This window comes from Carcharodon carcharias, chromosome 2 (genome assembly GCF_017639515.1).
Source record: "Carcharodon carcharias isolate sCarCar2 chromosome 2, sCarCar2.pri, whole genome shotgun sequence".
Taxonomy (NCBI): Eukaryota; Metazoa; Chordata; class Chondrichthyes; order Lamniformes; family Lamnidae; genus Carcharodon; species Carcharodon carcharias.
Window position 1 is genome coordinate 57,457,871 of NC_054468.1, and position 27,979 is coordinate 57,485,849.

General features: G+C 40.7%; 1 protein-coding gene across 1 annotated transcript; it reads left to right on the forward strand.

Moving 5' to 3' along the window:
* Nucleotides 1-783: 783 nt before the first annotated feature.
* LOC121287421 (serpin I2-like) lies at nucleotides 784-27,976 on the forward strand. The gene is made up of 9 exons (XM_041205291.1): nucleotides 784-802; nucleotides 1,174-1,434; nucleotides 1,614-1,844; nucleotides 13,605-13,799; nucleotides 15,242-15,434; nucleotides 20,822-20,919; nucleotides 26,549-26,635; nucleotides 27,308-27,394; nucleotides 27,900-27,976. Exons 1-9 carry the CDS (start codon nucleotides 784-786, stop codon nucleotides 27,974-27,976), a joined length of 1,248 nt encoding a protein of 415 aa, XP_041061225.1.
* Nucleotides 27,977-27,979: the final 3 nt, after the last annotated feature.

Sequence of the window (27,979 nt, forward strand, 5' to 3'; positions counted from 1 at the left end):
GGGGGTTCAAGTGAAACTTTGGAATTTAGATGGGGTAATTAACTTCATAAGGGGTGATAGTGGCAGAGTATTAGATACCCACCAAAATGAATGGTATTATTCAGGGGCACACAATAATTACCAAATTAATGTCACAGCAGCTTGATAGTTTGATAGCTATTCTTTTTGGGCTAAAATAGTTTCCAAAACATTTACAATATTGGTTTGGATGTTTAATGAACATTACAATGTTGCATGATGTGTAGGTGTGAAAACAAAATGTATACCAATTAACTTTGGCACATTAAAGTCTACAACAAAATATCTTAGTTTCATCACTGTTTCTGCTTTGCAAGTTGCCTGTTATTGACAAAATGATTGAGTTGTTATCATTGTTCATGCCCTTGAAATATTTAAATCATTGGTTACTCAGGGTTTAATACATTACCAACAACGCTGCCTTTGACCACCTGGTAGATTATATTATCAAAACAAGTCATGCCATTTATGTTGCTGAAAGTTTTCTGAATAACTTGGATAGAGTATTTTTACAGAACTCAACAATTATGCCTTTGCACACATGTATGTGTAAAATATTTTTGTATGGGAGAATTTTGTAGTCTGTATATAGTGCACTATTATAAAATTAATGGCTAGATATTTTACAGTTTAATAATGTTCATATGTGTTACTGTGAATTTAATGTATAACAAATTTCTAAAGCAGATTCAGTTCCACTTCTGTTCAGTGTGAAGTGGATCTATAATTATCTGAACTTAAAACAAAATGCTGTGTAGTAAACCGATGTGTAAAGAAATGAGAGGTTAGTCACTTCTGATGTCTACCCTTCATCAGAAACTATTGTATTTCTCAAAATATCTTTTTTATCCAGAATTAACTTCTGATTGAAATACATCTAATTCTTATGTAATTTTTAATCTCATAGAAGAATTGAACTGCCCATGTAAATCTGTAGTGTACAGTCATTATTCCCAAATAGTTCTTATCTTACATTAAGTAGCACTTCGTTATTCTAAAAGAATAATTGTGTAAATAATGTTTTGCACAGTCTCGATAAGATCCATTAAACAATATAACTGTTAGATGAAAAAATGATTTTGAATCCTGTTCATTATTGTAAAGGGGCTAATTCTTAAAATTACATTTTAAAGTATATTTCTATTTCCTCCACAGCAATGAGAATGCTGCTGTTTGGAAGTCTACTGCTGCTCTGTGAAGAGCTGCTGATTTTCGCCTCCGATTCTCTTCCTAATGATATTACCACAGGGTTTGCAGTTGATCTCTACCATGCCATTCGTTCAGTGCAGAAGAACCAAAATCTTATTTGTTCACCAATGTCCATCAGTCTGGGCTTAGCGATGGTTGAACTGGGTGCCAAAGGAACCACTTTGCAACAGTTAAGACAAGGTCTACATTTTGATAAAGCAGAAGAAGGTAGGTAAAACCCTTTCTGAATACTTGTTGCTTAACGTGATCCACATAAAAATGCTTTTCCAATTGTAGAAAAAAATTGCTTTCCTGTTCACCTTTAGATGGCATATTAATAACATCAGCTAATAGTTATTTTTGAACTATGTCTACTGAATGCTAAAGTGTTGTGATTCTAATTTTAGGAAAAGAATTTTCTATGTTGAAAAAACAATCTAAAATCATCTCTACTAGTAGTAGGCAAAACAAGCTAAAACTTGCCAACGCAATTTACATTCAGGATGGATTCAGCGTGACTGAACAATATCTCCACAGCAGCCAGGAATTCTTTGATAATGCTGTACGAAAGGTGAATTTTCAAGATTCTGTTTCTGCTGCCAACATTATCAATGCATGGATATCTAATCAGACCAGTCGTAAGTGTTAGTACCCTCATTTCTGGCTAAAAGTATTATTTAATCTAACAAAGTAGCTGAGATGTAGATGGGCCATTCCAATTTGAGCTAAAATGTTGCAATCCACCTGTGCACAAGGAAGCATGCCTTATTCTGAATAATTCATACAACAGTATGAAACAGAATTTGAAAATAATCTTTCAAACCTATGAGATCATCAGGTAATTGACTGTGAAGAAAATATCTAAAAATAGGCAAGAGGAAAGTAGAAAATCCAAATTTTAACGCTGACTGAGTGTGGAGCTGACAGATTGAGCATCAGGTTTGTTTGGCTCAAAAACGTTCAGCTTTGAATATTATCACAGAGCTTCCAAGACCTAATTAGTCTTGTGATGACACTGACCAGTGAGGTACAGCATCCAACACCAGTGAGCGACTTGTAGTAGGCATAGATGTTGCTGTTTCTTTAGAGGGTGGCAGTGATCCTGCTTCCTTGAAGGCACTCTTCCAGTGGCTTCCCATGAGTGAGCTCCTGACATGGTATTGCTCCCCATTGGTACTGGAAGCTGACTGTCAGTTGCAGCTACCCTGAGACGAAAGCTTGAAGGGGATCATTGTAACCAAGCACTGCTCAAGCTTGTCTCAGTCAGTGAGCACTTTGTAGGAATAGTCAACTAGGAACTAAGGCAGCTGGTATGCAGTGTAATTATAGTTTTAAGCAATAGGTACAGATAGGGAGAATTGATTTTGTTGTCACTTTATGGTTTGTGTTATTTAACATAAGGACAATTTAATAAATAAGAGATGGGAGTTAATTTCTTCGTATACTTTCAACTTTTGGGAGATGGGTAATGGCAGTTGATCTGCAGAGGGCTCTGGCTGAAGTCTTAGAAATTGGGCATTGTAAGTGAGAGTCTGTGGATTTGTTTGCACATGTGTTGGAGAGTAGAAGCGGGAGTTTGGAAGTGACTTTATTTGGTGAGTCACCTTATTGAAAACTTTGCATCAGCTATATGGCCCTTGTTCTGGCAGCTGGCTGCTGCCTCTCCTATTCCACTTTCTCTCCTTATGCATCCTCCTCATGAAGAGGGAATGCCTAAGTAAGCCCACCTTGGTCTGTAGACCAAGGACAGTACCTCAACTGAATAGACCAGACAGCAGAAGGCCAGTAGCAGGTTAAGAACCCATTTGTAACTGAAAGGGGCTTTGCCAGTGATAGCCACCTTGACAGCCACTAGCAGTATGTGCCCTCCTGATCCACTTTGGAAGTCTTCTTCCAAAAGGCTGAAAATGTCAGCAAGATGAACGCCTGAGCCACTGGTGCTCAGAGATGTTGAGAGAAATGATCCTCTGCCTATACATCCTATGTTGGAGGGTCGTGCTTCCTTGCAACTGGGTCTCTGTGCCCATCAGCTATGTCCTGTGGATGAGCATGTGGCTGAAGAGAAGGCAGCTGTTCCTGGTACTGCTGGCATTGCTGCTCCTCTTGTTCCTCTTTAGAGGTACAAGGTAGAGTTGCGTAGGCTGTTCCCATGTTGTAGTGAAGGCTGAGAGCAGGGAAGTGCAGATCAAGGTAAGAAAAGTGCAAGACAGGTAAACTGATCTCCAAGAAGTAGGAAATCACCTGTGAATCAGTATAGCAAACTCTCAAGAAGTACGGCGAGGTCTTCAGTTTCATTTTTTGAAGGCTCTCCAGCCTGTCAGTTTCACTGAAGTTCTCCCAGCTGTGCACTTGCCTTGTTGACCCTGGCGAGATGCAGTCAGCTCAGGAAACCCATGCATTAGCTGTTAAAGGCAGGACAAAGGGTTACATTCAAAGTGATTACCTATTTATATATTATAATGACTTAACTGACAGCTGTGTGGGGGTTTCTCTTTCACCTATAAACATGCTCAGGTCAAACCCTGAGACGGGCAGGATCACATCAGGTTCCTGATCTGGTGCTGCTTTTTCAAAATTTAACCCAGCACCCTTACCCAAGCCTGCCTCCTCTTGGCAGTGAAAATTCTGCCCCACATGTTTATAGATAAAATGTAGCTTTGGTGATGCCTGATTCCAAGAGCCTCCAACTTAGCCTCTTCCATTTCTTCATCCTCCTCTTCACAATATCAAAGTAAATCCATATCTGGAGTGCAAAGAGATGCTTTGCGTAGAGCTGAGTAAAATCAATAGCAGAAGGCCTGAATCGATTCCAAACTACTAAAAGTAGTTATTGCCCAGGTAACCAGCTCCAATCCTGCACCACCAGCACAAAACAATGGCTTCCTTGATGTGATGTCCACCTCAAGGACGCCTGGCAGCAAGTCCAACTGCCACTGATAGTGACTCCATTTATATTTGGCGATATGGAACTCTGGCAGATTTTAAAGGGAGCTGTGGGTTTTTGGGAAGGAAATGCAGGTACAGAATTTTTGTGGCAGATGCAGGGTGACAGCCCACAAATTGTGCTCAGTTTATTGATTCAAAATGGGTGGAAGTTCAGAGTAAGATCCAAACCAGAGTTACAAGCACAGATGGTCATAGCTGAATTTTGTATTGTTTAGGGTATAAATTAACAGTGGTCAGGATGCTGTCTGGCCAATAGGGGTCTTGCCCACTGGTCAGTGAACTGGCAGGGAACTACTGTCAGTTCTGCAGGGGAGGCTTGATGGAATCAAGTGCCCTTCAGACACTTAATTGGCCACCCTCGGGCCCTTCCTCATGATTGAGGTCCCTGGCGGAGCAAACCCACCTACTGAGAGCTGCCAGCCAAACAGAAGTTGGCAGATAGCAAGAAATGATCTTGGATCAGAAGATGTAGAATCCATATGGGTGGAGGTAAGAAATGATAAGGGGAAGACGACACTAGTGGGAATAGTCTATAGGGCCCCTAACAGTAGCTATGCTGTAGGACAGAGAATAAATCATGAGATAATGATGGCATGTAAAAATCTTCACGTAGATTGGGAAAATCAAATTGGCAGAGGTAGCCAAGAGCAAGAATTCGTAGAGTGTATTTGGGATTGTTTCCTAGAACAATATGTTGTGGATCCAATCTAGCTACTTTGGATCTGGTGATGTGTAATGAGGCAGGTTTAATAATCATCTCAGAGTAGAAGATCCCCTCGGAAACAGTGACCATAACATGGTGGAATTTAGCATTCAGTTTGAGAGTGAGAAACTTAGTTTGGAAACAAGTGTGCTAGACTTAAATAAGGGTAATTACAAATGAACGAGGGCAGAATTGGCTGGAATGGACTGGGAAAGGAGTTTAGGAGAAAAGGCAGTTGATGAACAATGGCAGACGTTTAAGAAAATAGTTCATGACTTGCAACAAAGATATACCCCAGTGAGGAAGAGGGATTGTAGGAAAGGGATAAACCAACCATGGTTAACCAAGAAAGTTAAGGATAGTATCAAAGTGAAGGAAAAACATATAGGGCAGAATTTTCTGCCTGTCAGGTGGGCGGGCCTGACCCAATCCCCAAAGTGTGGGGGCGCCACCAATTTATGTGGGCGGGCCAATTAAGGCCTACCTAGTGTGATGTCCGGCGGGAAGCTTTATGCTCTTCCTGTGTGGGCGGGGCGATTCCCTGAAAGTGAGAGTGCGCTCTTTAACGCATGTGCACAAAAGAATGCACATCTCCCTGAGGTAAAGTGCAGTCTCAGGGAGATCGCTTCCACTTTGAAAAATATTTAAAGAAAAATTCCCTAACATGTCCCCCTCATGTGACAATGTCACATGAGATGGGACATGTTCATAATTAACATAATAACTTTATTAAAATTTTTAAAACCCTACATGAAACCTCATCCCGCCGCTGGATGAGGTTTTGTGTTTTTTCTATTTGCCGCCAGGGCTCCTGGCCTGCCCGCCAACCTTAAGGTTGGACGGGCAGGTCCTTTAATTGGTTAACTGATCCTGTCAATGGCCTCGATTGGCGACTGACAGGTCAGTGGGCCCGCAGGTGATTTTGCTGCGCCCCCACCTTCCTGAAAATTTAAATAGGCCGGGATGACTGCAGGGATTCCGCCCAATGTCATCCCGTGTCATTTTATGCGTTGGCGAGTGGGCCCCGCCCCCTGCTCGCCGCCAGCAAAATTCTGCCCATAATGTGGCAAAGTTAGTGGTAAGCCAGAGGATTGAGAAAGTTTTAAAGAGGAAGATGACCAGAAAAAAAAGGGAGAAAATAAATTTTGATGGTAAACTAGCAAGTAAAGTAAAAATGGACAGTAAGAGCTTCTTTAAATATATAAAAAGGAAGAGAGAGGCCAAAGTTAATATAGGCCTCTTAGAGAATGAGGCTGGGGAAATAATAATGGGGAACCAGGAAATGGCAGAGGAGTTGAATAAATACTTTGCATCAGTCTTCATGATAGAAGACACTAATAGCACACCAAAAATACTAAATAATCAAGGAGTAAAAAGATGGGGGGAGGAAATAAATACAACAACTATCACTAGAGAAAAAGCACTAGGGAAACTAATGAGGCTAAAGGCCGATAAGTCACCTGGACCTGATGGGTTGCATCCTAAGATATTAAAGGAAATAGCTGCAGAGATAGTGGATGCACTTGTAGAAACTAAGAATCCTTAGTTTCTGGAAAAGTCACAAAGGATTGGAAAACTGCCATTGTAACACCCTTGTTCAAAAAGGGAGGGAGGCAAAAAACAGGTAACCATAGGCCAGTTAGCTTTAACATCTGACATTGGGAAAATGTTAGAGTCTATTACAAAGGATGTAATAGCAGTGTATTTAGAAATGCATAATATAATCTAGCAGAGTCAGCATGGCTTCATGAAGGGGAAATCATGCCTGACAAATTTATTAGAATTCTTTGAGGAGATAGCAAGCAGGATAGATGAAGGGGAACCAGTAGGTGTAATATATTTGGATTTCCAAAAGGCATTCGATAAAGTACCACACATAAGGCTACTTAATAAGATAAGAGCCCATGGTTATGGGGATAGTATATTAGCATGGATAGAGGACTGGCTAATAGAAGACAGAGAGTTGGGAAATGGGGGCTTTTTCAGGATGGCAACCTGTAGTTAGTGAAGTGCCACAGGGATCAGAGCTGGGGCCACAATTATTTACAATATATATTCATGACTTGGCTGAGGGCAATTAATGCACTATCGCCAAGTTTGCGGATGACACAAAAATAGGTGGGAAGGCAAGTGCTGAGGATGACACAAAGAATCTACAGAGGGATACAGACAGGTTAAGTGAGTGGGAAAAAACATGGCAGATGGAATATAATGTGGGAAAACGTGAGGTTATGGACTTTGGCAGGAAGAGTAGAGGAGCTGAATATTATTTAAATGGAGAAAGACTGAAGAGAGCTGCAGCACAGGGGGATTTAGAGGTCCTCGTGCATGAGTCCCAAGAATTAACACTTGTCAAATTCAGCAGGTAATAGGGAAGGCAAATGGAATGTTGGCCTTTATTTCAAAGGGAATGGAGTATAAAAATAGGGAAGTCTGCTAAAACTATACAAGGCACTCATTAGACTACATGTAGAATACTGTGAACAGTTTGGCCCCCTTATCTAAGGTAAGATATTCTGGCATTGGAGGCAGTCCAGAGAAGGTTCACTAGGTTGATCCCGAGGGTGGAGGGATTTTCTTATGTGGAGAGGTTAAGTAGGTTGGGCCTGTACTCATTGGAGTTTAGAAGAATGAGAGGTGACCTTATCGAAACATATAAAATTCTTAGGGGGCTTGACAGGGTAGGTGCCGAGAGGTTGTTTTCCCTTGTGGGAGAAAATAGGACCAGAGGCCATAATCTCAGACTAAGGGGGCATCCATTTAAAACAGAGATGAGGAGGAATTTCTTCTCTCAGAGGGTAGTCAATCTGTGGTATTTTTTACAGCAGAGGATTATAGAGGCTGGGTCGTTAAGTATATTCAAGGCTGAGGTAGACAAATTTTTGATCAGCAAGGGAATCAAGGGCTATGGTTAAAGGGCAGGAAAGTGAAATTGAGGATTATCAGATTGGCCATAATCTCATTGAATGGCAAAGCAGACTCAATGAGCCGAATGGCCTATTTCTGCTCCTACGTCTTATGGGGAAGAATTTTCCTGTTGGCAAGTTGGGGTGGGGCCCGCTCACTGACGTGTAAAATGATGTGTGTTGATGTCGGGCAGGCATACCAACTGTCACTGTGTGTCATTTAGATTGCCAGTTCGGTGGCCGCGCACCAGAGTCGGCTGTGCGCCTGCCGAGCTGTCAAAGGCCTATTAAGGCCATTAACAAAGTAATTAAAGCTGTTAATAATGCTGCCAGTCGAACCTTAAGGTTGGCGGGCAGGCGAAGAGCACAGGCGGCCTTCGCATTTTTCATAAAACCTCATCCATGGGCGGGATGAGGTTTCATGAAGAGTTTATTAATTAAATAACATTTTTTGAAAAAATTAATGGACACGTCCCAGCTCATGTGACAGTTTCACACGAGGGGACATGTCCTTAAAAAATTTACCTCTATTAAATTTTTCATAACTTAAACTAATCTCCCTGACGCCCCGACTCAGGGAATCCCCCCCTGCCCGCACAGGGAGCGCACAGCTCTTCAGGGTGTGCATCACGCTGGGTGGGCCTTAATTGGCTCGCTCACGTAAAGTGACGGCACGCACCCGATCCGGGGCTCCGATTGGATTTGCGTTCACTCCTTCCCGCCGACACACAACCCGTCCCGACAGGGGGATAATTCAGCCCATGGTCTTATCGTCTTATAGCTCTCTGTGCCACTAGCGCCGTCTGTAGGTGCGGCAGCTTGCGGAAGTGGACCCACCAGAGGCCCAGGATTGCCAAGGGACCCGAGGCCAAAGCTGACCACAGCATGGGGATCACAGAATGAAATTTGCAGGGGCCGGTGGGTGGTGGTTGGAGGTTTGTAATCACCCCGCTTCCCCCCACCTCCCCACTCCCCAGCTGGGACCCCGGGCAGCATGCGAGCAAAGATGTGCGGCCTCTGCTGGCTGGGAATTCCATGTCAACTACTTCCGCCTCTGACAACTGGGGAAATTTTGCTGCTGGGAAACTGGTGCAGGGCCTGTCCCACGATTAAGTAGGCCAGGTCGCCATGGTTTCCTTCCTGATGGGCTGCATTAAATCCATCCATCAGTTTTTACAGTTTTTATTCTTAAAATTTCAATGAGTTTAATATTTATGCTCATTTTAGGCAAATTCAACTTCATCCTTAAAAACTACCAAAATGCTTTCAAGCATGTTTATCCCTGCATGGAAAAGTTATTGGCAAAACTGAAAATGGAAATTTTAAGGACCCAGGAACATCTGTGTGTTTCCCACAGATTAAATGTGTAATCATGAATTATGTAAATAAAGTTATCTTTAAGAACAGCTATCCAACTCTCAAAGTCTGCAACATGTTTAATAACAAATTGCATCAATTGAAAATTCATAATACATGTTGAAAAATGCTTTCAAAATAAATCACATCAAAATGAACCTATAATAAAAAAGTAAAATGTCATTGTCCTGTGGCTATAATGAGTGATCCAGTCAAGTATCATTATTTCAGAACATTTTTAACTTTCTTGGGCCTTTGACATGCATTTATTTTACAATCAATAGATGCTGAATGCTCTTTTAAATACTCTTTCACACATAGTGATACTTTACTGGCCTTCTATGATTTTATAACAGTTGTAAAACAAAAGAAAAATACTGTGCTGGAAATTTGAACTAAAGAAAGAAAATTCTGGAAAAACTCAGCAGATCAGCAACTCAGCAGAAAAATAACAATGAGCTCTTCTGTTTCACAATGCAGAAGAAAACCTGTTTTCCAATTAACTTAAACTGCACATGTGAATTTGTTTTTATACATCAAGTGACAGAACAGTAGGGTGCAGCCAGGCATAATTATGAAATCTTAATGCTCAGAATACTGAGAACAGTGAACTTGGAATATTAATTTATCGTAATAGAATTTCCCAGCTGTGTAGGAAGTCAGTTAATTTGTCTTCACACTTTAACATCCTGGGGACATATGCTGTCAGCAGGACTTTTCTTGGTGTATGAACCTACGTAGAAGACCAGAAATGCTACAAAATATCTGATTATAAAAATGCCTCTCTTTAGGCTTCAATGTCCTCCATCCAATTCTGGATATATTTTTCTTTCTTCTGCATTGCTGTATCAGGACAACTAGTCATCTCATATATGGCACCACCCCATGCCACGCAAAAGATGCAACACCTGCCCCTTCACTTCCTCTCTCCTCACCGTCCAAGGACCCAAACACTCCTTTCAAGTGAAGCAGCATTTCACTTGCATTTCCCCCAACTTAGTCTACTGCATTCATTGCTCCCAATGTGGTCCCCTCTACAATGGAGAGACCAAACGTAAACTGGGCGACCGCTTTGCAGAACACCTGTGGTCTGTCCACAAGAATGACCCAAACCTCCCTGTCGCTTGCCATTTTAACACTCCACCCTGCTCTCTTGCCCACATGTCTGTCCTTGGCTTGCTGCATTGTTCCAGTGAAGCCCAAAGCAAACTGGAGGAACAACACCTCATCTTCCGACTAGGCACTTTACAGCCTTCCGGACTGAATATTGAATTCAACAACTTTAGGTCTTGACCTCCCTCCTCCATCCCCACCCCCTTTCTGTTTCCCCCTTCCTTTTGTTTTTTTTCCAATAAATTATATAGATTTTTCTTTTCCCATCTATTTCCATTATTTTAAAATATTTTTAAATCTTTTATGCTCCCCCCACCCCAACTAGAGCTATACCTTGTGTGCCCTACCATCCATTCTTAATTAGCACATTCGTTTAGATAATTTCACCAACTTTAACACCTATGTGTTCTTTTGTTCTGTTGTTTGTGACATATTTTGATGATCTGCTTCTATTACTGCTTGTTTGTCCCTACAACCACACCAACCCCCTCCACTTCTCTCTCTCTCCCCCCCACCCAAACCCACACCACCCCCCCCACCAACACCCCGCACCCCCCCCCCCACCCCCCCCCGCCCCCACACACACACACACACACACACACACACACACACACACACACACACACACCTTAAACCAGCTTATATTTCACCCCTTTCTTGGACTCACTCAAGTTCTGTCGAAGGGTCATGAGGACTCGAAACGTCAACTCTTTTCTTCTCCGCCGATGCTGCCAGACCTGCTGAGTTTTTCCAGGTAATTCTGTTTTTGTTTTGGATTTCCAGCATCCGCAGTTTTTTTGTTTTTATCATATATGGTAATGTCTGTGCAAATCCTCAAAGGTCCTATAATTCACCTATTTCACACCATGCCAATCCCCAGTGAATGATTTTAAAGAGAACATTCTGAAATTACAGAAATAAGTAATCTAAAACTATGCTTGAAAATAAGATTGTGAGAAATATTAACTCGGGCAGTTTGTTTAATTGATTGGAAGATTACTTGGCAAATTTATAACTGTAAATACTTTGGATTTGTAAACCCGTCACGAACAACATTTGCAACGACAATACAGTAACAAATACAGTTTGATATTGCATGAATTTTGAAATCAACAGTAGTTTAATTTGACATTTGCATTAAAAATTAACTATACCAATGGCAATAAACTTGCATTTAGGAACATTGGAATTGCTATATGATAAAAGCCACAGTCCATCTAATTCTCCTTTTACCATCCTGGCAATCACATGATACATTAATAATAGAATTGTTGACAATTACTGTAATAACAACCAACCTATATCAGTTAATTTACAATAGACCTAGAAATGACAAGGGTAAAATTCCATTGGTGGAAAGCTTTGAAAACCAATGGTCCAAAGTGACCTTTTTCTCTCAAGCATGCTACACTTAACACAGGTCCTGTTGTGACTCAGATTATTATTGTATTCCAAATTGTTATTTTTTGAAAGAAATTTATCCAATTTGCATTTAGATTTATCAATACTAATTGGTTCCGCCAGATTGACCCAGATTGGATCTATCAGTCCATAGATTGATCACTTGCTAATGGATTAGTTTTGAATTTACCCCTCTCCCAAGCAGTGTGTATCCTCTGGTCCTATTGTTCTGAACAGAGTGAAATAGCTCATCTACATAATGTTTGTTGCGCCTACCTGAACGGGATTGGTGGAGTGGGGGTTTGATGTGTCATACGGTGTTTATCTAAGACAACAGAAATAGAGAGACACTGTGTGTCGGTTGAAGTAACATAAAGGAGTGATAAAGTTGCTACTTCAGGGCACAGTATGTCCATCTCCTGGGTCCATTGTCTTTATGGGGTGTTTGGTTGTGAGTAAGCCTTTAAGAGAGAAAGTTAACAGAAGGTATACTTGGAACCAATCACATATTAGACACAGAATGCTAAACAAACCAAGTGATATATAAGGAAAAATATTTTTTTTTAAATGGGGACAAGATTTCTTGGGGGTCTCACATGTTTATAAATACAGTCCCTAAGTGTTTCACAGGGACATATTCATAAAAATAGATGCCAAACTAAATAAGGAGCTTTTAAGAATGGTAACCAAAGGTTTGGTCAAAGAGCAGGGCTTTAAGGAGGAGAGGGAGGTGGAAAGGTTTAGGGAGGAAATTACGGAACTTGAGGCTAGGTGGCTGAAGCTACCAAATGGTGCAGCAACGAGTGGATATATACACGACAGGATGGACTGTAGGAACAGAGGGCAGGTGAGACTGTAGGGCTGGAGAAGATTACAGAGAGAGAAGATCATGAATGGATTTTCTTAAATTCTTTCGTGGAATGTGGGCATTGCTGACAGGACCAGTATTTGTTGCCCATCCCTAAAGGCATAGGTGAGAATTTTAAATTGGAAGCACCGGTAGCCAATATAGGTTAGTGAGAATAGAGCTGACAACTTGATGTAACTTGGCATAGGATAGAATTTAGCAGCAGAGTTTGGATGAGCTGAGATTTACAGAGGAAGATGATTGATAATTGGAGACCTGAAGGGATGGAATAGTCAAGCCTAAAGGTAATAAAGGCATGGTTGGAAGTTTCAGCAGTAAGCTAAGGCTTAGTATGATATGGAGATGAAAATTGATGGTCTTTGTGATTGGTTGGATATGGGGTCAGAAAGTCAGTTCAGGACCAGTTAGGACATGGAGGTTGCAAATAGTTTGGTTCAGGATTCAGGAAGGGAGATGGAATCTGTGATGAAGCTTGTCGGGGCTGATCTTTCCGTTGGAGGAGCCTTTTAAATATAGGGTCATTGGTGAAAAAGGAGGTATTTTTTCTCAAAGCTTTTGTCTTGCATTCATCAGGACAATTCTCAAGAATACAAATCCAACAGAGACAACAATTTTATACTGTATGAGAAGAGTGATTGGTAGAGGTATTGCCATGGATAATGCAACAGTTGATGGTGACTGACAGTTAACTGCCAAGCATGGTTTGAAATTTAAACCAGGCAGCTTGACTCTGATTGAACATTCTTCAGGACAATGCTTTGACCAATCAGGGTCAAGCCACCTGGTTTAAATTTCAACCCATGTTTGGCAGTTAACTGTCAGTCACCATCAACTGTTGCATTATCCATGGCAATATCTCCACCAATCAGAGTCCACTTGCCAACCAATCAGCACTCTCTTCTCATACAGTATAAAATTGTTATCTCCCTTGGATTTGTATTCTTGTGGAATGTCCTGATGAGTGCAAGACAAAAACATTTCCTTTTTTAGTAATACTCAAGTTCTGTATTACCAAATGACTGTTTATATAGGGTCATCATAAAATGTTATTAAAATCTTAAATTGTTTTAAATACACATTGCCTAAATCAATTATTTGTTTTTAGGTAAAGTCAAAAACTTGGTTACAAGTCAATCTTTCAACTCTTTCACAAAGCTAGTTTTAGTTAATGCCATTTACTTCAAGGGAACATGGAAACATAAATTTAATCCAGACAACACCAGACTAATGGAGTTTACCAAGCAAGATGGCTCTGTAGCTGAGGTACCGATGATGCACCAACTAGTGATGAGCAGATTTGGTAAGCGCTATCAAAACATACACATTTTATCAAATGCAATCTAATTCAAATAATCTACCCACATGGGCACTATCTTGTCTCTTCAGTATTTGAAGTAGTCCAATCAAATCATTAGTCCTATCAACATGTCTAATGCTACATTTACCTAAATTAAATGCCATTTGCCAGGCACAGCCAAATTCCCCCATCACAACTAGATCAAATTATTAACAGTTTCTCCTCAAGCGTTCTGACACTGGCTTTGTGTCAACTGTGAACTTGCAGATAGTATTCCCAACACCTTCCCTTATTGAAATAATCATGCACTATGTATTGTTAAGGTAAGAATTGTTATATCTCTCTCGTATAATAATCATTTTTGTCTTATTTATGTTTTCTATATTTGTAACTCAGTATTTTAATAAAGTGATATAGCAATAGTATATTAAATAGCATCTGAAGAATTGTTTTTCTATTATTATAAATGTGTATGGGAGTGCAATCTATGATTATCTATCCCAGTATACCTATCAGGAAATAAATGTTTTCAATTCATCATCTTTTAACCAACTGATTGAGATGGGAGCTTACCATGTCTGGACTTGTTAGTTAAAAAGATATTTGCTAACTTATGACTGTTAGCATACTTTATCCAAATTGACCACTTGAAATAGGGTCTGTGCCTTGTGTGAAAATTTCATTCCTCTTTTATCACTGTTGATTACTGTTAACATTATGTGCGGTACTGAAGCTTAACATTGGAGCTCTGAGTCACCAACTTACCCCCTCCATTTGTGTTTTAACTCAGATCAGTCCCTTTTAAGTTACACAGCTAGTACTGCAAACACATTTTATTTTTTTGCAGTGAACAACAGATCCTGGTCTGGTTGTTTATTCAGATGTTAAAACACAAAAAATAAGAGACGTAAGGATATAAGCATGTGATAAACCATACTGCCTTATGGATTTAGCTACCGTTAAACAGAAAGCTTGTTCACAGTTAAAATAAAATTGGTTGTTACAGCTAACAAACATACCTTGAGTAATTGACAGTGGATAGTCTATAATGGTGAGGATGTTTAAAACATACATGTAATGCACCATTTTACTTGCAAAATACATCTGGAGAAAAATCTCACGTTGAATTATTTAACTAATGGATCATACAGCACTGAAGGACACCATTTAGCCCATCGTGCCTGTGCTGTAATGGCAAAAAAAGTCATCTTTTAAGAATAGTTTGGAGTTGCTATTTTTCTAAAATGGGATGATGAACTCAACAGGGTTGTATGACTGAAATACTATGCAGGATTCCTTACCTTACAACTATCATCAAAAATAATGGCTTTCATTATTTGTGAATCCCTGATTAATGAACCATATGTAAAAAAAACTATTATAATGCCAGCTCAGCTTTTGAATGTCTGATTCCAATCACTAACAATTAAATGATCTTATTACAGACTATTTTACAGCTGGTAATGTCAATTATCAGGTTTTAGAAATGCCTTACAGTGGAGACGAGGCCAGCATAATCCTGGCACTACCAGCAGAAGGAATTGATTTAACTGAGTTGGAAAAAGTTATTACACCACAGATTATCCAAAATTGGCTTTCCACAATGGCAGAAGAATTCATTGAGATTAATCTTCCAAGGTTGGTTAGCAACATTTTACCAATCCTCATTTCTGTTGACTTTTTTATGTTTGTAGAAAATAAATAGATTTTAAGAGGTGAAAAATTGCAGAAAAACATGCATAGTATCTTAAATATTTGTATGAATATATTTTTATGGCTACGTATTTGATTGTTGAAAAGCCAACCAGAAAATGTTTGCACATGCAGAATAGACCTTGGGATCTATTCTAGTGAGTTTGCATCTGGAACCTTAATGTAGAAGTGATTTACATGTTTATTCTGACTCACATGTATGTGTGTAGATGAGATTCAGATTTCCACATTAACATACCAAATCAAAAATGATTCCTTTATTCAGTGGATGGATGATCAGTAAAATTCTCAGGAATGACATTACTTGGAAGTAAAAACTGCTTTTTAAGTATTAGATGAGAATGAATGTTATAAGCGTGCATACACATGATTCAAAATAAAAATGCAAATCACTTCTTGGCTCTCTGTATTTATTACAAGATCCACCTGAGTTTATGGGATCAAGCATCTGATTCATCGATATAAAGCTAGCAGTTTAAGTTGAAATCTGCTAGAGCAGAATCCACAGGCTGTACTGCTTATACACACATTTTCTGATTGGCTTTCCTTGATCCCCAGGACAACAACCAAAAATGTATTTGTTAAAAATAAGTTACAATACTTGTATTTTCTGAAATTTTATTAGAGAGCCAAAATAGAAAAAGCTGGAAATGCAATTCAAGACATGAGAACTTAGTGGTCTTTTCCTTTCAGTTGTTAACCGACATGATGGCTAGTTTCAACATATTCTGCTTTATATTGGTATTCTTTAGTTTTTTTTAAAGCAACTTACATTCTCAATTTAGAACTCCTGTGGGTTTAGTTAGTTTCATTATAAGTGCCCTCCCTGTTTTAAGAAATCATACAGAACTACCATTTACTTTATTATCTTCTTGTGTAGTCCTAGTCACCTTTGAGGACCTTCTCACCCTCATATCCATCGATGTCCTTCTCATCGGAGGAGACTTGTAGCTCCTCCATCTCCTCCTCAGACAGCTCCTCTCCCAGGTTGTAAAGGACGAGGAAGGCGACGATGCGTGACACCTTCTGTGGACTATTGCAGGGCTCCACCAGACAGGTCCAAGCACCAGAACCTCATTTTCAACATCCTGTTGGTTTGCTCCACCAAGTTGCGGGATGCAGCATGAGCCTCGTTATACTGTCGCCCTGCTGCAGTCTGAGGCTGCTGTACCAGTGTCATCAGCCAAGTTCTCTGCTGGTAGTCCTCGTCCCCGAGTAGCCATCCCTGCAGCCTCTGTGGACCCTGGAAGGCGTCAGGGATCTGTGACCGACTGAGAATGTAGGAGTTGTACACACCGTGTGCAGACCTGCAGGATGCGTTTGTGGGTATCGCACACCAGCTGCACGTTCAGCGAATCGAAGCCCTTGCGGTCGACATAGTTGACCCTGTGTTGCAACAGAGATCTAAGTGCCACATGAATCCAGTTGATGGTACCTTGCACCTTTGGGAAACCCAAGATCTGGGTGAAACAAGTTGCTGTCCTGCTCCCGGGTGAAATGAACAAAGTTATGTGCCCTCGCAAAGATGGCATCCATGACCTCATGGATGCATTTGTGGATGAAGGCTTGTGATATCCCACAGAGGTCACCCGTGGAGCCCTGAAAGGACCCACTGGCATAAAAATTGAGCACCAGGGTCACTTTCACAGCCACTGGCAGTGGATGCCCTCCATGTTTCCGTGGCACCAAATGCTGCAGTAGCTGGCAGATGTGACCAACCAGTTCCTTAGACATGCGCAGTCTTCGGTGACTGGTTCTCAGTCATCTGCAGAATGAAAGGTGGTGTCTATAGAGCCTGGATCTAGCTAGCTACTGACCAGCAATGTCTTGCTTGTGGCTCTTCAGTAGGATGCGTGGGACCTCCAGCTGCCCCTTCATCCTGAAGGTGTTGCTCCTCCCTCTGCCCAGCCAGGTGCCCTTGTCACTCTCTTCCCTTCAGTCTCTGTACACAACGAGGCATACAGCTTGTTCACCAGGCTCCATGCTCCTGATGTAGTCCTCCTGCAGGATGAAAGAGAGAGACACATGGGTTAGATTGGGTGTTCTAAGAAGCTCTCTTGGTTAAGCCTGAAGGTCCCTTAACACATCCCAGAGAACGCTGGCCACTACTTGAATGGCCAGAGTTTGGTGCGCTGCATGGCTGCCCGAAACCACACCTGCCTTTGCCCCACTCCACCTTACAGATTGGTGCAAGATTTGTCCATTGGACTGCATGCTGTGCTCTCAGCTCAGGTGCAGGCATTCTCCTAACCCACACTGCAAGGCTGCGCTGTTAACTTGAACCATGGGGGAGATTGATCCAAACCGGAATAATGACATTGTGCAAGGGGTTGTGAGCGCCTCTACCAGTGACTGCTCCAAGGCCATCTCCAGCAAGGGAGATTGTACATGCCCAGCCTTCCAACTGTTCTGCAGTCCACTAAAATGCTCATAAGTTTGCAGCCTGTGCCCAAGGGGTGAAAAACTCTGGAGCACTTTCATGCCTCTGCGTTGCTTGTGTGGGCAGATAAGCTAGAGGCCTAACTGCATGCATGTTGATGTGGCTGCGCCTGAACTTTCTCAGCTGCAGAGGAATTGTCACTTTACACAGGGTTTCCCTAATACACGGCTGCTTCCATACCCCTCACACTGCTCATGCTTGTGCACTCCCTTAAACTGCAGGGCAGCCTTTGCCCCCCACACCACAAATCACCTCAACCTCAGGTCAGCCCTTGAAGCCCCCACTCAACCCCCCAAAGTCGCTTCAACCGCAGGGCACCCCTTGCGCCCGTGAACCCCCCACCAAGTCACCTCCTGGCCCCTGCCAGCCCCCAGCTGCAAGTCACCTCAACCACAGGGCAGCCCTTGATGCCCTCCAACAAAGTCGCCTCAACTGTATGGCAGCCATTGCCCCTCCAACGCGCCTCAGCTTTGAAGTCAATGGGTGACCATCGCGAGCACTGCACAACATTTCTGTGCACTCACCTCCAAGTTCCCCTCGAAGTGCAGCCTGCCAAGTGCATGTCTTATATATCTTGTTGTGAAACACGTCAGCTTGCAATCACGCCAATGTGGGTGGACGATCCAACCCAGGGATGATTCAGGCAGGCTGGTCTTGTAATGCTATGCAGACGTATTACAATGAGGTTCCCGACATCCAATGGCATGCAGAATGGACAATCGCAAACTGGTTTCATGACACAGTGAAGCCAATTTTTGGCCTTCTCGCCATGTTGTCCGCTCACGCCACCGAACACGCCCAACACCACTGGGCACGGAAAATTCCGCCTATCTCATTGCAACAGCACAAGAAGTATTTTGTGTAATGAAAATGCTGATCTTCTCATGCGTGTTGCATATTCAAATCATTTAGTAAAATGTATTCAGTTCAGTTTCTTTATTCCCTATCACTTTAATTATAAGCAGAAGCATATTTAAAATAAATGGGTTTGTTCCAATATTGTGATGGAGTGATATGGCAGAATTTTTAGCTAGGCCTGCGGGCGCGTGTCTGACCCGATTAGACGCAAAATCACGCCATAGTCCGATGTCATCCCACGCTCGTACAATATTTCGGTCAGCGGGCGCATGCGAAAGTCAGAAGCCTGCCCACCAACAATTAAGAGGCCAATTAAGGTAATTAAAGGTGCAATTGTCTCTGACGTTTTAACCTTATGGTTGGCTGAAGGGTGAATCGGCCAGGCAGACTTTGCATTTTTCATGAAACCTCATCCAAGGGCAGGATGAAGTTTCCGTTGTTAAATGAAAGAAAAATAAAAATCTACAGACAGCATTTTCATCATGTATATGTTCAGGTGACTGTTTGTGATGCTTGCGCATTTTTTTCCTGATTTTAAAAACTTTATTTAATGCTTTTCAGGTCTTCAGCTCCCTGAGTCATCTCTCTGCCTTCAGGGAGCTTTCTGCCAGTTCTCGCCCGTGCTGACGTCAGCGCCCACCCTCTTCCTGGCCCCACCCCTGCAGCGCTGAGCTTCTCAGCACGCGTTTCAGTGTGAAATCATGGTCTGGGGCCAATTGTGCTCGGTGGTCCGTTCCCCGGCCAATCCCAGACCCACGAATCACACCCGCCCGCTGACCTAAAAATTCTGCCCAAAAACTTGTGCTTGGAAATTCGCATAAGTTTGATATTTGGGCATTAGGCTGCTTCTCCATAAGAAAGAAGCAGTGTTTATGTTATGAGTTATTTTAATGCTCTCATCCAACAACAGCAGACCCCAAAGCAGAATTTTAATAATTCTGGGAAATACTCTTTTATCATAGAAATTGAAGCAAGTAATTGCAGGTCCCAAAAATGAAATTAATACAATTTTGTTTTATTTATCCTTGGGATGTAAGTGTCGCTGGCAAATCCAGTATTTATTGCTCATCCCTAATTGCCCTTGAGAAAGTGGTGGTGAACTGCTTCTTGAAACATTGTAGTAATGAATGTACACTCAAAATGCTATTCAGGCCAATTGGGAAGGGAAACAATAATAAAGTACATTTAATCTACAAATATTGGGTTGACTTTGTACTGAAACTTGAGCACCATTCCAAAGTACCTTTCCATTCTGCACAAAAGCTATTGTAGCAGCATAACGCTGAACAACAATCCAACTAAAGTGCAGTTCAAATCCAGTTTGGAAACTGTTCCTGGGCTGCTTCTAAATTTACCCAGAATTTAGTTAAATTTATTGCGTGGCTGAATACTTCCATCAGACCTGTTAATATATATTTAGTATCTAATAGCTTGGACATCAGCACATTCATATCTTGGGAGCTCAAATCTTAGCCAATTAGCATAAACAAGGCATTGCTTATGGTTACTACAGCTATTGGTCTGAAGTGATAGCTGTAATAATACAGCATTTCAAACTGCCATAACCAATGTATTTACACCCAGAAATGGAAATAAAATCAACACACAACTTGCCTTGGCATTTAGAACTACCTGTTTCAAATCAAAACTCAGCAGCTGCTATCTCTCTGATTATAGTTTAGAACACCTGTATGAATTTCACGCTGGAAAATAAAATGTGCCACAAAACTGATTTTGCCTGATTTTGATGCATGCAAAAATTAACAAGGAACTGATTTTGTGACAGACAAGGCCACTGATCTGAAAGGAAGTGAGTGATGCAAATAAGAATACAAAGTTGTAGTCCTGATTTTCTGAATGTGGCTTTCTGCTGGGACTGCAGGATAATGGACTAGATCCAAATATAAAATGAATAGCATCACCCATGTTCAATTGTTCAACTGCAGTGACATATTATGTGGTTTGCTTCAGGCTAAGATGCTGATAGTCCACTTTCTCAATGTAACATTTGTAGGTTTAAAATCCAGCAAAAGTTAGATTTGAAAGAACCATTTGAATTCCTCAATATCACAGAAATATTTGAAAATGGAAGTGATCTTTCTGGGATTGCAGGTATGAATATTTGGGTTACTTTTGCATTCCTACCTAAAATGTCACTGGGACTGGATTCTGAGGTTAATGTCTATATTAGAATGCTAGGGAACTAGGATCACTATCTGGAAAGCTCAGGCATTCCATTTAATACATCTCGCTGTGTCACTTGTCACTTATGTAACGTATGTGACTATGCAAAATGAAATGAGTAAGCAACCCTTAAATGAGTATGGCTTAAAAATAAAATGATACAGCCATTTAAAGAGGAAGTTATATGGATTAACATACTGGTGTCTTTCCAAAGGACTCATGCCTATCAGGAATGCATATTAGAAAATTATGTGCATGGTCCCTAATATTTACCATCTATTAAAATGAATTGACTGAAGATTATGGGAATGTGTGCATAGTGCTGAATGTGTGTGGGCATAGTTCAGTAGGTCTTAAGGTATTCATAGTTTTAGATAGTTCAAAAGTAAGCTGTTATTAACTACAAGAAGCTATATACATAGGTGCAGTACAGGACCAAGCTAGGAGATGTCTCCATGCTTGCTTCTACACACAACTCTGTCCAATACTAAAACAAAAACAGAATTACCTGGAAAAACTCAGCTGGTTTGGCAGCATCGTCGGAGAAGAAAAGAGTTGACGTTTCGAGTCCTCATGACCCTTCGACAGAACTTGAGTGAGTCCAAGAAAGGGGCGAATTCTTGGACTCACTCAAGTTCTGTCGAAGGGTCATGAGGACTCGAAACGTCAACTCTTTTCTTCTCCGTCGATGCTGCCAGACCAGCTGAGTTTTTCCAGGTAATTCTGTTTTTGTTTTGGATTTCCAGCATCCGCAGTTTTTTTGTTTTTATCTCTGTCCAATACTACACTGACCGGAGGTGCAGGTTATATGTTCTCTTACATCACTATATGGGTGATAATGTACTCAGTCCTAAGTTAACCCTTTATGTGCCAGATCCTTCTGCTACAGCCCTCCCCCCAACAACCCCCAGGTCTTTTCCAACGTATTTACAAGTTATCCTGGGTTTACCCATGTATTACTTAATTACTACTACCACAGCTCCACCCCTCAAATCTCTGAGTTCATAGGTACAGGCACTCTGGCGGTCTTATAATCCTTTTATATCTTGTTCTCACGAATGACCCAGGAGTGGTAAGCTCTGTCACTGCAGGTAAATTTTGTTGAATCCGTGGTTGTTCTGGGATATGGATGTCTTTTCCTCTTCTTTTCATTCCTTGGCATTGAATTGCTCTTTGTCGATTTCCCATTTTTTGTTATGGATGGTAGTTAGTTTATCCCATTCCTTACAGGGAGAATGAACTCTTAGCTCATCTATACAGTGTGTTTTCTTTTACTTCCTTTGTGCAGCTCAGTGCGATGCATATTGAGATTGATGTTTCAAAAATGGAACCTTTATTCCTACTTGTTTCATGATCGTACCCAAATCTTTGATTTACTCTCTTATAAGAGAGTAAAAAAATAAGTTTTCCGAGCTTACAAGTCTTTTCATTCAGCTTCGCAACTACTCTGGTAAGTTCAGTTGTCTTTGTTTCAGAGTTGTCTGCGAATCTCTTATATGAATTTAACAACTTTGCCTGGGCATTCAGTTCCTTTCAGAATCTTTCTTTCCTGGTCACTGACTGCTCCTTAGACTCTTTAAATTAATTTGTTAGATCTTCAATCTGTTTCTTAGAATTTTTCTTCTCTGCTTTTAAAGTCTGGAGTTGCTCTTCTGTCCTATGCATCTCATCCTGCAAGTTGTTCTGATTGGATTGAAGTTATATAATTTCATCAGTTTTGGTTGTCAATTCTGATTTCAAGCAACTGTTCTGGTGCAACAGCAATTCTTTCTCAACCTTCAACCTTTCTATTTCTTTCAAAGCCTCCTTGTGCCTTTGTGACACCTTAGAAATTTGTTTGTTCAGATCTTGAACAGTTTGATTCATTGAAGACCTTGGTTTATCATAAGTTTCCAAAGGTACATATACAGCTTGAATCATGTGTTTCACATCTTCCAGTTCAGCTTTGATACAAACATTTTCCAGTCTTACTTTTGCCTTTTGTTTCTCCAGCCGCCACAGAGCTTTGACCTTGTTGTCCACTTCGGTTTCAGTGTTAGCTATATCTTCCTTTGGTGAAGTCTTAACTTGATCTAGTTGTGTAATGGTGCTGCTCGTGGCTTTATTATCCACTTACAGCATGGAACAGTTCACAACTTTTCCCTCAACTACAATCATTTGGCTCAACACTGCCACCTGCTGTTGCAGTTTAGGAAATGTGTCGGCATTTTCAAGAAGATTTATCCTTAAGACTTCTGGAAGTTTCCCTGCCTCTCTGGTGCCCTTGTGTGGTTTACTTGGGTAGTGTCTTTTGCCCTTTCGTATCTTTACTGTGCAGATTCACTATCCCTCTTTTGTGCATTCCACAACTTAAAGGTTAAAGTATTTGTCAAAGGCTTTTAAGATTTCATTGAAGCTAGCTGAGGCTTCATCAATGTATTAGATTAGGATTACTTCATCAGCAATTTCACCAAAACAGAACAAAAAAAATTGGACTTCTTCTGATTTCCTACTTAGATCTGTTGCATTCCAATAATTAAAAAAAAGTTCACCAGGCGGCCTAATTTTGTGTCAGGTTTGACCTTTGCATGAGTCCAAACTGATCTGGTTAAATTTTTAAGTTGCAAGCTCAGCTTTAAGAGGTTTCTGAAAATCCAAGATGGTGCCACTGTATGCTTCTTCACAAAGGGTTTTCCTGCGTTTCCAACTTTTGCTGGGTTCCCGCAGTAGTGGCATTCACAATCTCAGCATTTAAATTTTTTCAACAATGGCTGCCTGGATGGACAGGTTAGAGTCTTCCCAGCTTTAGTGCAATGTTCTCGTGTCTTGGAAGCATCAAATCCTGATTCTTGCTGGGCTTTTAAAGCTGTGCACTCAGATTCGATTAATGTTTGATATTTTTCTCTTTGTTCTGAGCAAGATTGGCTGCCACATGTTCAGGTGTCGGCTCAGGAATCAGGTTTCTCGGACAGCGAGTTAAAAGGCAATTTCTGACCACTGTAGCATTTAACTTTTTTCAGGACTTGTGCTGTCCAGGAAATTAAAATTTTTAGCTCACCTCTGCTAGGTCTTCTGACTCTGCACTCTCTGGGTATTGAATCTGGGCTTCCACAGGATTCAATGGAGTCTCCTGCTGCAGTGAGGAATTTAATTTCTGCCTTCAGCTTCCAAGCCTTTGTTTCATGACATTTTGTTCAGTTAGAATACTTCTTTGTTTTCCCTTGTTGGTGCCTCAGGGAGATTAGCTTTAAGTTTTAACAGTTCAGTAAAGAGCTTTAAAAATTTTTATGACATGTACCCTCTTGTGAAACTGTCACATGAGCTGGGACATGTACATTAATTTTAATAATTTTTCTGAAAATTTTAAATCTTTAAGAAACCTCATTCCGCTCGTGGATGAGGCTCCATGAAAAATGCGAAGGCTGCCTGGGCTCTTCACCTGCCCGCCAGCCTTAAGGCTGGACGGGCAGCTTTCTCAATAGGCTTAATTAATTCATTAATGGCCTTAACAGGCTTTTGGCTGTTTGGCGGGTGCGCAGCCAACTTGGCTGTGCGCTCGCCGAACTGAAAATCTAAATGACCTGCAGTGACATCGAGACGCACGCCCAACATCACCCCGAGTCATTTTATGCCCTGGTGAGTGCGCCCCACCTCCACCCACCGAGCCGAAGATTCAGCCCCTTGTTATAAAGGTGTTTGCCATTGTTCTGTGGGTCTTATTAGTATTCGTAGTCTTAGGTAGTTCAACAGTAAGTGTTTATTAACTACTAGAAACCATACACGTAGTAAAAAGATCCAAACTAGGAGCTGTCTCTTACATGTGTTCTCTTCGGCACTATACACAGTCCCACGTTAACCCATTATGTGCCAAACCCTTATAGTGCACATAGGGAGCATGATTTTCCAAAAATGTCCTTGTTGTACAAATACTAATACCACATATGCCCGTGTAAAAGTCAATCTCATGTAAAAATTGACCAATGATTTTTGGCTTAAAAAACTCATAATTTTTCATATGTCTCATGTAAAGGTCAACCTTAGCTTTTCAGGGATGAAACCTATCGGCTGCCCTACTCCCTTCCCTGCTCCCCCCAGGGCCCCTTTACATACTCACTGAAAACATGCAGCAGGTAGGAGACATGCGATGATAACCTTAATTTCCACAGTTTTCACCCGTTCGTCCCGATAGATTCGGAATACTCCCACCTAGCTTCCCAGCCTCTGATCCGATTGCTTCTGGTACCGTCAGATGCTGCTTCAACCCGGCTACACCCAATGGATGCAGAGAGAAGGTTGAACATGGCCCTGCAGATTGATCAGTCTGAAAGCAGTACATAGCTTTCCTGCAGTCTCTCTGCCAGGCTGACATGCAGTCACATGGCTCTGCAGCTCATCCTTTCACTTGATATTGATCCCAGAGGATATCCCTTAGTCTGTTCCAAAGTTGTCTCCAGGCCTGGCAACAGGAATGATGTTTTTACGTTTACTTTACTCCTTTGGGGTCAGTAAAGTACATGGAGAGTCAGCCCAATGAGCCATGCCCATTTGAATTGGTGTAAATCAGGCATGGAACTCCAGATATAAGCCTGCAAAACATCCCTGTCAAACCGAGACAAATGGTTAACCAGGCTTCATGGTATCTGAGCGAGTTTGTTCTAGCTGGTACTGTTCCATGTACAGGATGTTGTCTGGACCCAAATCAACCAATGTCAACTCCTCAAAAACATTACCAATGTAAAAGTTGATCTTTAAATTTTTGCCTAAAAACTTTGTTTCAAAAAATTGACTTTTGCATGGGTATGTACAGTTTATGGTCATCTTCACACTTTGTTAGTGATTATTTTGCTGTTAATGTCATATGTGATATTCTATTATAAACAACTTTGATAAAATATTCCACAAGTTTTAAAAAATAGGATTCTTGACACTTTTTGGGAAAGTAAGTAACTTTTGGAGCATATTTGATCAGAAACTAACTGAACTCTGCATAGCTAATTGCACTCAGTGTTTTAAGTGGAGGATATTTCTTTCTTGAATGTTTCAGAACCCTCTACTAAACACTGTTCTTTCCTTATAAAAACAAAAAAATTGTGGATGCTAGAAATCCAAAACAAAAGCAGAAATACCTGGAAAAACTCAGCAAGTCTGGCAGCATTGGCGGAGAAGAGCAAAGTTGACGTTTTGAGTCTTCATGACCCTTCAACAGAACTAAGTAAAAATAAGAGAGTGGTGAAATATAAGCTGGTTTAAGGTTGCGGGGGGGGGGGGGGGGGGGGGTAGTGGGGGGAGGTTGTAGGGACAAGCGAGCAGTGATAGGAGCAGATAACCAAAAGATGTCACAGACAAAAGAACAAAGAGGTGTTGAAGGTGTTGATATTATCTAAAAGAATGTGCTAATTAAGAATGGATAGCAGGACACGCAAGGTACAGATAGCTCTAGTTGGGGTGGGGTGAAATAAGAAAATTGATAAGTATCCAAACACAAACATGAACAATAGAATGATCATCTAAAATGCTCAAAAATAGCAAATACTCTACACAGATTAAATGCTATGTTTTATAACGCTCATTTCAATAGATTCATCCGACCTGCACATTTCTCAAGCAGTCCACCAAGCATTTATTGAAATAAATGAAGGAGGGAGTGAAGCAGCAGCTTCAACAGGTATGTCATCACTTGATCAAATCTACATCAATTTTATATTTAGTATGTGTACCTCAGTTGTTTTTCTCCTCTGCTTCTTAATAAAATTAAAACTTGCCTATAGACATTGATTTAACAATAGAACTGAAAAAGACTGAAATTAGCTCTCCTCCAGTTAACTATGTTTTACCCTTAATGGCCTCTTTTTCATAACTATTCAAAACCTGATGATGTCCCATTGAAACATGCTTCATTCCCCAGAACTAGATTCAGCATCCCGCCTCAGTTTTCTGGAAACACACTGATCAGGAAAGTTCTCTTGAACACATTTCAAAACTTCCTTCTTCTTTTACCTTGTACACGGTTACTATCCCAGTCTATGTTAAGGTAATTGAAATCCCCCCATTGTCAATGCTCTAGAGTTCTTGCATCTTCCTGCAAGTTGCTTCAAAATTTGCTCCTCTATTTCCTTTGCACTATTGCTGGTCTATAGTGCTCTAGCTAAAGCAAAAGTGCTGCCACTAAGCCAAGGCTGACACCTACTTTGTTATTAATAAGAAGGATGAAATATAATTATTTCAGTCTTGGTGCAAAATTAAATATATTTTATGTACTTTTTGTTGTTTAGTTTCCAAAACTATGTGCAAAATATAATGCTATTGAAGTAATTCCCTTGTGGAACTTTGCATGCAGGTATGACAGCAGCAATCATGAGTCTTCCTCAACATCAATTTATAGCTAATCGTCCATTTGTGTTTCTTATATGGAGCAAATTGACAGGTAATGTTTCACTGATTTAATTTGTTTATTCATGCTATTTGTTGGAGTGTTTTTGAGAGCTTAATTATCATTTATTAAACAATGCAAGTTGCTTTCTGCTCTTACCAAAGCTTAAAATCATGAAATTAGTTTTTGTTTGATAACAATCTGAAGTAATACTGTATAAGAAAATCCTGAATAAACATATATTGTACAATGGTTATGCTTTTTATTTTGTTTTGAGAATGCAAACCTTTGTTGAAGTTACCTTAGTTTTGACTAACAGATCTATATTTTATTAATGATCACAGGTCACACCATTAAAAATGAGTTGCTTTCTCAGGTGCATTTTTGAAGATGTTGAAGGAAGTTTAAATACATAAATACAAAATAGCATATACCACCCACCGTGTTAGTGTTCAGCTTAGTCTAATTGGTATGAATTGTATAAAATCTAACTAGTTGTCACTGGTAATAGATATTCCACCATTTTCTTTACATTAATATAAATACTTTTCATTTTCAGGTTCAGTTTTATTTATGGGAAGAGTAATGGACCCAGAGGTGATGAATTTCAATGGGAGAGATAAGGATGCACTGTAAAAT